Here is a 12,733-nt window from a genome sequence, read left to right as displayed (position 1 = left end):
ACCCCCCATGTAATGGTGCCCTTTGTCTTGGCTCCTTCTGTAATAATCTTCCCCATTCTTGGCCCCTTTCAATAATAATGCCCTCCATCCTGGGTCCCATGCTATAAAATTTTCCTCCCATCCTGGGCCTCTTCCTGGTATAATGTCCCCCATTCTGGTTTAATGTCCCTCATCCTGATATAATGTCGCTATTCTGGTATAATGTTCTCCATTCTGGTATAATGTTCATCATTCTGGTATAATGCCCCCATCCTAGTATGATGTCCCCATTCTGCTATAATGCCCCCATCCTGGTATATAATGTCCCCATTCTGCTATAATGTCCCCATCCTGGGATAATGTCCCCATCCTGGTATACTGTCCCCCTTCTGATATAATGCCCCAATACTGGTACAATGTCCCCATTCTATTATAACGCCCCCATCCTGGGCCTCTCCTGTTCTTATCCAGCACATTTTTAAAATAAAAATATGGTTATTCTCACCTTGCTCCGCTCTCAGTGTAATCTTCTGTAGCTGGCGCAGAAGCCGGCAGTTGACATCAGCTTGCCAGCATTGGAAGTGCATGGCGCCACTATCATAAGCCGCGTGTCACTGACAAGCTGACGTCAGCTATTGGCCTGTGAGTGGCTAGTGGCAAGTATTGCAATGCAGGGAGCCTGCGGGTCTCTGCACCACAACACATTTCACCTGAATGTGCATCCAGGTGACATTGGCGTCAGCGGGCCCCTCTCCCTCACAGGCCGAGTCGCGCCTGCATACTCTGCAACCTAGATCGCTATGCCTCTGGTTTTAATGTTCCCAGTATAATAATGTAAATGATGCATTTAGCAAAAGGTTATCTGACATATATTCTTTCTTCCACCACAGACTCAGTCGATCTTCAGAGTAGTGTATGATGCTAGTCTACTGCCCTTTACAAAGTTCTACTCTGAGGAAAGGTCAGGTACAAAGAGCCTTAACACGACAGCTTCCAGTGGTGGTGTTTGTGCCTTTTACATGGTTATACTGGTTGTTTTTATTATGTTGTACATTTATATATATGTTGTTTTTCTGCATGGTTTAATGTGGTCCACGTATATATCCTTTGAAATGCTTTTTGGACATTGTACAAGTGCTATTTGTTCGAATTGACACATAAAAAATGTAAGGTATCAAAAAAGTCCAGCAAATGGGTAAATAGTATCCTATATCATTCTGCTGCACTTGACATGATATTATTACATAATTCAATTTATGTGTCAAGCTGGTGGTTTTATAGTGTGCGCTAAGAAAGGATGGGTTAGTATCTATGGTTAGAGGCATTATCAATAGTGAGGAGCGCAAGTACTCATTACTCGACTTTGCCTATGGTGCTTGGGTATGCACTGAGTATCATGGGTGCTCGAGTGACCTGTTAGAGTCCTCACGGCTGCATGTTCCATGACTTTTAGACAGCCACAAAACATGCGGGGATTGCCTGACAAACACCAGCAATCCTCACACGTTTTGTGACTGTCTAACAGCCGCGAAACATGCGGCCGCAGGGACTTGAACATGTTTCTCGAGCACCTTCAATACTCAGGGCATACCCAAGCACCCTAGGCAAATTCCAGTAACGAGCGCTTGTGCTCATCACTAATGATAAATATAATAATCCAAAAAATAAATCACAGCAGGGTAATAACTGATATAATAGATTGACTGCTTGAAAACGTTTGTAACCCATTCCAGTGGTTTATTTCTTTCTAGAGATAGATTGTATCCTACATACGTATTTGCTGTGAAAGGAGAAAATTCTGGGTACATTCTTGGCTTTTAAAGCAGGCTCTAGTTAACATTCATTGAAATGTAGGATACTGCATTATAAATTCATGAATTATGCAAATATCCTAGTTATTTTTGCAAGTTGATCATACAGTGCCTTGAGAAAGTATTTGACCCCCTTGAACTTTTCTACCTTTTGCCACATTTCTGGCTTCAAACATAAAGATATAAAATTCTAATTTTTTGGGGAAGAATCAACAACAAGTGGGACACAATCGTGAAGTGGAATGAAATTTATTGGATATTTTAAACTTTTTAAAAAAAATTAAAAACTGAAAAGTGGGGTGTGCAATATTATTCGGCCCCTTTACTTTCAGTGCAGCAAACTCACTCCAGAAGTTCAGTGAGGATCTCTGAATGATCCAATGTTGTCCTAAATGACTTGTCATTCTCATCATTCTCATATAATCAGAGGTGGTCATCAGAACCCCTTTTTTGCATAATCTAATTGTTATCAAACGTACAAGAAATAAACAGAGAAATAAAGTAAAACATTTGTACAATTACAAAAGGAAAACTTTTGTTTCTGCAAATTCCTGTTATGTCCTGTAAGCTTTGCTTTGCTTTGACCCCTGGCTTTTTTTTCATAGATATATATCTCTTTTAAGCAAAAGATAGAGCCCTTAGAAAATTGGGGATAAGCAACCTAAGTACAATTTTTCAGCTAAGAGCCCCAGAATAAGATACTGTGCTTAAACATTTTTTGAAATTATTAAAAGTTATTTTTTGTTTGTTCTAACTGGGACTTCACTAGTGAAGAAGGCAAGATGGTGGTGACTTCACATGTATTAAAAAAATGGTGGAATCCTTTGGCTACGCCTACTGAGTCCAAGTTTATCTTGATTCAGTTCTATGTAACCACCCACATTGTGTCTCTGCTCCTGAGTACAACAACCTTTTAGGTACATGCACTGAATTTATTGGAGCATGGGAAGGTGACTTTGAGGTAGATAAGAAAAATAATTGTTGGATTACACATTAAATAGCCATTGCTAGAAAAGCTTAAAAATTAATTTCTAAACCTTAACAAGTTGGTGTTGGATGCATGGAGATTGGTAATATAATCTACCCAACTGTAGCAGATCTTTGCTTGCATTGCGGCACCGAGAAATCCATGTTCCTTATTCGGTGGACATAAGTGGCCCTCTATACTTTTTAGAACTCCATTTTTTATATCTGTTTATAGTACAAAACTATTGGCATCACAAAAGTTTGCTTTTTCTTTTACCTGTTTACCTGCTATATCTGCTTTTCACCCCTAAAAAACTGAAAATCAGTCACAGTCCGCACAGTTAGATCTCACGCACACGACTAGTTCTATCATATGAGTGCTATTCATGGTTTTCATGGATAGCACTCATACCCATTATATTCTGAGGGGCTGTGCACATGTCTGGGTGGTCCAAGGAAAAAAACGGAGACATATCCCATTTTGATCTGAGTGCAGTCTGATTTTCATGGAGTGATAGAATGAAGAGAGTGGAGAACCTTTTTTTCTCTCCACCTTCAAGAAAAACTGATTCAACTCTGATCAAACTCTTGTTAGAGTTTAATGGTAGGTGCGCATGACCGTTTTCTTTGCATCAGAAAAACAATTCAATAATTCTCATCATACTTTGATGATTTTCACGAACCCATAGACTTGCATTGCCAGTTTTGATCCGACTCCATTCTGTCGGAAGAAAGAGTTGGACAAATGCACATATGCATAGAATATCATGGGTACATCCGTGAAAACAACGGATAACACTCAGTCGGTCATGTGCACGAGCCCTGATCAGAATAATTGGACCATTTTTATCAGATGGAGAGAAAACAGTTGTGTGCACCTACCCTTAAGGGCATGGTGTGCCAAGATCAGTTGTGGTGTATCGAGTTACTCAAGTCATAAAATTATAAAAGGTCTGAGCAAGTTATGTTCACACAGTTTCTCTGATCCTCCTTTAAAACATTGCATTTCCAGTTAATACAAAGTAATAACTTTTAAAATCGTCATTCAGGTTTTAAATGCTGTAAATTGCAAAATTTCTTAATAGCAAAAAATTGTTTTTCAATATTATATTTACATTTTGCAAAACAACACAACCATCATAAAAAAAAGAAATACACACCTTTCAAAAGAAACAAAATATCCAGATAACAACTCTCCACCTCTAAAAAAGGAAAAAAAGAATTCAAAGAAGGATAAAAGAAAAAAAAAAGTTAAGAACATAAAAACTAAATAAGCAAATTATATTTTTTCAGAATGTCAACATTTTTTCCCTTTTTCACACGATCATGTAACAAGGGGTGCCAGCCGGCAAAATAAATTTCTGTCTTTTTTTTTTGTAAAATACATTTTTCTCCTAAAACTTCATCTTCAGTGATTGGTGGACCCATGGAAGTTTGGGTCCGTCGGGTTCGGCCGAACTTTACAGTGCTGCGATTCCCACCCTGTCACACAGATGACAGTGTGTGAGCCAGCAGCTGTGACTAGTAGTGAAAAGGTTACCACCGGTCAGGCGTTGGCTGATGACTACTACTACTACTCTTATCATCGTAGGCCTGCTCTCGCTGATAGCAACAAGAGCAGGCGTACACTGATGAGAGGATCACTAGCTGGTTAATTAAACAATTAACTGATCAATGAACCATATTAGTTTCCCACTTATGCAAATAGTTAATGTGTGCCATCATATTTCTCATTTTATGAACAAGGAGTGTCAGTTTAAGATCAGTGCAGTCTCATGCACTTCTAGAAAATGTTATACCAATACAGACAAAGCATTGATTTAGCTTTATGACCTGTAAAAGTGTCTTTGATATTCAAAGCCCCCGATCCAATGGAAACACATTCTGCCATTTAAATTGCTGGCCAGAAAACCTCCCAAATTCTTGAAGGGCTTCTAAGGGGTAATGTTTCTCCTTGTGGAGAGCACCAAGCCGGTATAAGGATACTTATAGGCCTTGCAATGCTCCTCTGGAAATTTAAATATGCACATATCCTTTTCAGAGAGAAAGAGGACCTGAACTCTAGCACCACCCATTATATTGGTACATCCAGTAGGTGGCACTAGAGTTTAAGTCCTCTTCCTCTATTTGCATATGAAAGAGGTTCATAATATATGTAATGAAGCTAGAAGTATTCCCCACATACAGTAATAAAACATCACATCAACATAAAGAGAGATTTTATTTTCTTCCTCTCCATTTTTGAAAATTTCAAAATCATTATCCCCTCTAATGATATTAGCAATGGGAAAGAGTAAAACAAAGTAAGTTGGAAATTGTCTTATTTGCCATTACCCTAGCCAAATGATTTGAGTTTAAAGAGGACCTTTCACCAAAATTTTTATTTTGTACTGGACACAGGATATAATCACACTAGGGAAAGAAAAACACAACCCCACAATACCTTAGAACAAACTCAGTGAGAAACAAGTATTGACAAACAGTCTGCTCCCCTCACTGCAGTGTGATGACATTTGCTGGAGAACAGCAGACCTGAGTGTGATTAACTAACAGCTTCCATCTCCAGTAGTCCGTGGGGATGTGGCAGTACTGCAGAAGTTGAGTCTCAGTAAAAACATTTCTAGTAGCTCTCCTCTCCAATTCAAATGAGCTTTATTAGCAGCACCAAATACACATTAGCAATGCCAAAGCAAGTGTAGTGCTGCCAACCCTGCTGTACTGTCCCTCCACCAGTTGTTAATCACACTTAGGTCTGCTGTGCAGTAGCACATGTCATCGCTTTGCAGTAAGGAGTGCAGATTGTGTCATTATGTCTCTCACAGAGCTTGTTTTAAGGTATAGTGGGGGTAGATTCTTTTCTCCTTGTATATATATACCTGCTTATGATTGGAAGAGCTGGTAGCACTGTGGGAGGAGAGCTACTAGAAGTGTTTGTAATGAGACTCAACTCTACAATACTGTCCATTCCCCCACACTGACTGTTAGAGATGAAAGCTGAAGGCTGTTAATTAATCACACTCAGATCTGCTGTGCTCAAGTACTTCGTCACTCTGCTGTGAGGATAGCAGACTGTTTGCGGATACATGTCTCACAGTGAGCCTGTTCTAAGCTTTTGTGGGTGTTCTTTCCTCAGTGTGTTGCTGGCTGCTTATGACTGGTCAACCTCTTCAGTATTGCCCACAGGTACCTCTATTCTACTGAATTGATTCAAAGATCTTGATGAAAATGTAAAGAAAGTATGCAGTATTTATTCAGTCTACCTGTATATACTGAAAAAAGTTTTATATCGTTTGCAATAAATAATCAGGAAAATGACAGATCCAATTTAATAAAATATTAAAAAGCTTGGAAATAGAGCAATTAAACAGGGAACGATAATTCAAAAGTGAATGTATTCTATTTAGAAACTATTATGACCTAGTTTGTCTCTTATCCCATACTGTATTTCTGTAATGTATTTTACAACAATAATTTAAAGAAGTTGTCCCCTACTTTTCCATTGATGCCCTATCCATACGATAGGGCATCAATGTTTGATCGGCCGGGGTCCCGCACCCGGTACCCCACCAATAATGTGCTTGGCCGTCTAGCTTTAGTGGCCGCCATGGGGTACTACACTTCTGCCTCCTATTCAACTCAATGGGAGGTGCATGTGCAGTATCCCACGGCGGCCACTACAACTAGATGGCCAAGCAACGCAAATAAGCACTTCAGGCCTTCGGCCGCCGCTGGCACCGTTAACAGCTGATCAGCGGGGTGCCGGGTGTGGGACCCTGGCAGATCAAACATTGATGCCCTATACTATGGATAGGACATCAGTGGAAAAGTAGTTGATGACTTCCTTAATGCGACAACATCTTGAGAACATTTGTTAGCATGCTGCTAGTACTTTCTTTGGCCTAGTTCTTGGTAGTTACATAGGTTGGGTAACATCTCGCTTACAAGAGTGTTAGATGTGGAAATGGTAATAAAAAGATTGGGGGGGACTGTGAGAGCTACAGTATAGCCTATGGGAGAAGATCACAATGGTTGTTGTGTGACTGATTGTGGTTGCTTCATTTATTGGTTTGTAAAAAATATCAACCTACATGACTGGCGGTTGAATTGTTCAGGTTTTGCATAGATTGATACTAAAACATTGAATGAGTTCCCAGATCATTCTTGACATTATCATTAGAAAAGATGTGTACAGCAGATCAGGCGATGGTGTTTATAAATGATGAAGCTTGTTTTGCAGGTACATCTTAATTTAAAGAGAAAAGAAACATTTTAGAAGTTCTTGTTTTTTTGCTTTCTTGTAACTTATGTGATTTAGGTAAGATGTTGATGTTTTCAACATACAAACTCCTTTAAAAGGAATCTGTTACAAGGTTTTGCTACTCCATCTGATAACTGACAATCCCAGTGATGTGTCACTTACTCTGCTGGTTGCTGCACGTTTCATAAAATCTCAGGTTTATCTACTGAAAATATACCAACTCTCTGAATGCTGAGCTGTGTATAGCCACGCCCACACCACTGATTGGCAGCTTTCTGTGTACACTATGCATAGGCAGAAAGCTGCCACTCAGTGGTGGGGGCGTGGTAATACAGAGCTCATAAATATGGAGGACAACATGTCAGCCAGTTTACTAGTCCTCTACTAATAATCTCTTGCTGATAAAACAGTTATTTTACCAAAACTACAGCAACCAGCCCAGTAAGTCATTGCAGGAATTATAATCTCTGCCCATACATTATGATGTTTGCAAATTAGGTGGCTAAAATCTGATAGCAGATTCCCTTAATGTTTACCATTTCTGAGCAGTTTTTCTAAATATTTATTTGCTGAAAATTGTGTATGAAAAAAAATACAAAATTTTATAAGTTTCCTATTTCCATTTGGTTGGTCCACACACACACAGGCTCCATGTGGATTTTTATACAGTTTGAATAAAGCTGAATGTTTTTATGAAGAACTATATCTGCTGGACTATCAGCTTTTCAGCAAACAACATGTATATATAATAAAATTCCTTTAATCTGAAACCCAATTACCTAAGGTTATGATAATCCAACTTTTTATTTATTTTTATTCATTCATTTTTTAAAATGAAGATTCAAAAATATTCTGTTCTTTTCCAAATGAAGATGAAAATCTAAAAGTAAACTCCCACAATAATGACAGGTTTTACTATCTGGGACAGAAGAACCTTTTGTTTACTTCCCTTCCCATGATTCTTCTGCCTCTTTTCCATCTCGTTTTTTGCTAATCATACAGTTGTTCTGCAGATGACTTTTCCTGCATGGAACCAAGTAACTAAGATGTACTGTTGAGTAATTATAACTAGGTCCTTTACCATTTAAAGGGAATCTGTCACCAGGTTTTTGCTACCTCATCTGAGAGCAGCATAATGTATAAAAAGAGACCCTGATTCCAGCGATGTGTCACTTAGTTTTATGGGTGGAGCAGTTGTGATATAATCAGAGATTTTAGATATAGCATGTAGAAGATTTAAGAAAGTTATTCCCACCCACACCATAGCTCTCTGTGTACATTGTATATTGATAGTGAGCTGTTAATCAGAACAGGAGGCGGAGCTGGACCACAAGGCATGTGGTCACTAGTCCGGCAGTGAGAATCTCCTGATAAATCACCCATTGTATTGAAACAACAACACACAGCCTAATAAGTGACAAATTACTGAAATCAGTGTCTTAGCCCCTACATCATGCTGCCCTCAGATTACATAGCAAAAACCTGCTGACAGATTTTATTTAAAGGCCCCATAGCAGTCACATAGTGTCATGGTATATACACCACTGTCATTGATTATATTGCAATATATATTTAGGTTATATTTGGAATGCAGTCTGATCTTCTGTATTCCATCGGAAGCTGGAATAAACAACATTTTGGAGACTATAAATATTTCTCAGCGTACCTAGACGTCTGTTGTAATTAGCAAAGTCCTGTAAACTGATGACAGTACTGCATGTCTATAACTAGGCTATTTCAGTCTTGAGCAATGTTGTCATGTGAAATGATTTCATGTGGAAGAAAGAGCAAACCGACACAAGGATGTTTACATTGCCTTTACGTATCTCTGTATTCAAAACTCAGATTTGACTATTGGAGTCTTGTTCAAATGTAAGTGTAACCATTTGTTTTCAACTAAATCTTGAATGTGTTAAAGTAGACCTCCAGCAAATTTTTTTGGAACATACAATTTTCAATGAGGAGCAATTTATATAATTCGGGAAATTGTTATTTAATTTGCTCAATATAAAATTTTTTATGGTGTTCACTGAGGGGGAAGGTGCTCACAGGCTAATTATGCAGAACAGAGTAAAGACATTGCAACAGATAATCAAAAAACATGAAAATGTGCTTATTTGGCGCATTAAATAAAAAGACCAATATGTCTTGAACCATATGTTTGATTTTTAAAAATAAAGAACTTTAGACCTAATGACAGGTCCTCTTTAAATAGCTAGTAAATCTTCCAAATCACTTCTGCTTTACATAACACATCAGTGATAGGGCAAGTGAGAAAGCTGGACCAAGAAGAATACACAGAGACTGTGCTGTATACATCACAATGAATATACTGAGACTGCTGTATTTACATCTTATAGGATATACTAACACTGCTGTATACAACCCATAGGATACACTGAGACTCTGCTGTATTCATCACATAGTGAAATCCCAGAGACTGCTGTGTACATCACATAGGATACACTGAGACTGCTCCACACATTACATAGGATACACTAAGACTGCTGTACACATCACATAGGTAAACTGATAATGCTCTATCTACATCTGATCGGATACATAGAGACTGCTGTATACATCACATACAAATTACTGAGACTGCTTTTTATCATCACATAGGATACACTGAAACTGATGTATATTCATCACATAAAATATACTGAGACTCTGCTGTATACATCTCATATGGCACACTGAGACTATGGTATATACTTTACACAAGATACACCTAGTATACAGTTATAGCTTTTATATGCATCATATAGCATACATTGAGACTGTGCTATAAACACCACAGACAATACACTGAGACTGCTGAATATCTGCTACATGGGATATACTGGGCTACACTGAAACTGCTATATAAACATCACATAGGATACACTGAGACTGATGTATATACATCACATAGGAGATACTGAGACTGATGTATATACATCACATAGGAGATACTGAGAATGATGTATATACATCACATAGGAAGCATAGGGTCTACTGTAATCATCATAAATAAAACACTGAGACTGCAGTATGTATCACATAGGATACGCTAAAACTCTACATCATGCATCACGGACAGAAGTTCCATGTGACCTATTTATCACTTATTGCCATTACATTGGAACAAGTGCAACATGATTAGACTTGCCCCCTACCTCCTAAAAAGCCAGGTTAATCATGGGAAATGTGGTCTGCATATGGTGAAACTTATTAGATGAGACAGACTACTGCCAGTCTACCCAGAAATGGCACATGAGATAAAACAGGTGTTCATAAGACAAACACAACCCCCCCCCCACATTAGTTTTTAGTTACAGCCTATATTACAGCATATAGGCAAAAAAATTGCTGGTTTCCTGCTGTTTTGAAGAAAAAAAAAAAAGTTCTGCTCTGTTTACAGATGTGTTTTACCTTTTATGCAGAGACGATCCGTAGTGCTACGCCATTCCCCATGGTCAGCCTTTTTCTTGTGTTTACTGCCTTTGTTATCAGCAACATTGGGCACATCCGACCACAGAGGACAATACTGGCATTTGTGTCTGGAATTTTCTTTATACTCTCTGGTAAGTTATTATTATAACTTTTGCTACTAAAATTCAGACATCTACTTTTGTAGTAATAAAACATTTTTTATAGTGGGATTGTTTTTGTTTAATTGACTTTAGGCACATTGTAGTAACTTTGTGACCACAGTTCTTTATAGCTAGAGCACAGCTAGGAGGATATACGCTTCTTTCTTCTCTTGTTATGTACATATAATCTATTGTTTTAGGCTTTCGGACCATCTGGTAGTTTAACCACTGTGCCGACATGTTCTTATGTAAATACTGATACAGTGTATTAGACAAATAGATTTCCTCTACTTAATTCAATAGAGGTCTAAATTCTGATCAGTGTTTTAGGTTCCATTGTATGAGATGATGTGAATACAGTTCTTTAATAGGGAATAAGAAAATTTCACAGATGAGAGAATTCACTAACTACATTAGCTCATCTCTAATTGTAAGGAGCAGAATTTTATACAATCCCACTTATACAATCTGGCACGGAGTCGTGTGATTTCTTACAGCATATATTATCCCTCCCTGTGTTTGGTGGTGTTTTTCGCTCTTTATGTGAAGATGAGATAACGGTTCCATATTTAGTGCCAAAAGTAACTTAACATTTCTATAGCAATGTCAATGTCTTACCCTGTGCTTTTTGCCGATTTACATGCAGTAAGGGTATCACCCTGTACTACTACTAATATAACATTTAGTCAATGTTAAACTTTCATGCCAGATTTCTTGCGTAAGTTTATGTGCACAGAGTGCGTTTTTGGTGCGTTTTTTCAGCGTGGAAATGGGCCAGAAACGCATTGCATACCTTATCCTATGACTTCCTATGACATTTTGCAAGGTCTGTGCACATGATCAGCAATTTTCCTGAGCGGATTTCATGTGCGTAAAAAAACGCAGCATGTCCATTCTTTGTGCGTTTCCACATGCGTTTTTGCGTATACAATGCATTGGAAAAAAACGCATCTCAAATCCCAGGCAAAAACGCGTCAAAACCGCCTCAAAACTACATGGATTTTCCACAGCATTTTTCCTGCCAAGGAGATGCAGAAATGCTGCAGAAATTTCTGCTTCAAATACTGAACATGCGCACATAGCCTAAAAGCTTTGGAAAAATCAAACATTTTTTGTGACTTTTGGCATTTTGAAATGAACGAAGCTTGTCTAATTTGTAACGAGCTGTAGGATTCCATATGCCAAAAATCTCACTCCATGGCTAACTTTTTTTAATTTGTAATTTTGGCTTGGGAAAAGGCCTATCATGGACAAAATGTTGCTTGATTTATCTACCTCATTTGTAACTACTGCCTATGCTTTTAGAGACAGAATAAAAGTTATATTTTATCCCTATGAGAAGTTTTCTTGAGCCTCAGATTTCCATGGATTTTTGAAAAATCTCACTCCAGTTACTGATTTCTGACTGATTTAAATGTCATTACGTGCAGTGGATCTGCATGTACTGACAAAACAAGTGCGGCATTAGTAGTAATGGGATTAGAGGTAATAGGATTAGGTGTTGCTGACACCAAACCCTAGCTTCAGTAATGAAGACATGTCAGCCCGACACCCTCATTACTAAACCTGTAAGTAAAGAGTAAAATAAACCACACACCAAGAATAAAACACTTTATTTAAAATAAAACAGACACATTCTTTAATCATTAAAATTAACCCAATATACTCACCCCAGGTCCGACGGTAATCCAAGGGTTAAAGCGATGTCCCATGTTTCTTCTTTCAAATATGTTTATTTAGCTCCAGAAAGCATTCATTGCTGTACAAAAATCCTTAAAAAATGCAGCAAAAAACAGCAAAATGTGGCAAAATCAAATTTCTGCAGTCAAATACTCAACTTGTACACATACCCTAAATGTCCCTCAAAGTTTCCCATGAATTTTCTGGGCCTCGCAGTTGCCGGTAGACCTTGTGGCTTTGAACTCTGGTATCCTGAGAGGTTACCTGAGTACAAGCCACCGGGTCTCACAGTAGTTCTAGTGCCAGACTGTTGAATGCCAGAGTGCCGAGTGCTGAGTACTGAGTGAAGCTCACATCCTTGCAGCCTGGTCTTCCTGAGATCAGCGTGACCAGGCGACAATGATGGGAGATGTAGTCAGCACCCACAGTGTAATTAGTAGAGAAAAAGTTGACAACTGAGGGCT

General features: G+C 38.3%; 1 protein-coding gene across 3 annotated transcripts in view; it reads left to right on the top strand.

The window, feature by feature from the left end:
* The window catches only part of CACNG7 (calcium voltage-gated channel auxiliary subunit gamma 7), a 200,517-nt gene that overhangs the window by 160,753 nt on the left and 27,031 nt on the right, over window positions 1-12,733 (top strand). For all 3 annotated transcript variants that reach the window (XM_073656295.1, XM_073656293.1, XM_073656294.1), the window contains exon 4: window positions 10,440-10,580. In XM_073656295.1, the coding sequence (XP_073512396.1) occupies window positions 10,440-10,580 (141 nt within the window). The remainder of the gene's footprint in view (window positions 1-10,439; window positions 10,581-12,733) is intronic.

This window comes from Phyllobates terribilis, unplaced genomic scaffold (assembly GCF_046119375.1).
Source record: "Phyllobates terribilis strain yellow unplaced genomic scaffold, ASM4611937v1 Scaffold_12__6_contigs__length_324123572, whole genome shotgun sequence".
NCBI classification, from domain to species: Eukaryota; Metazoa; Chordata; class Amphibia; order Anura; family Dendrobatidae; genus Phyllobates; species Phyllobates terribilis.
The sequence above is the reverse complement of the archived record's forward strand: the minus strand, read 5'-3'. Positions and strand labels throughout refer to the sequence as shown.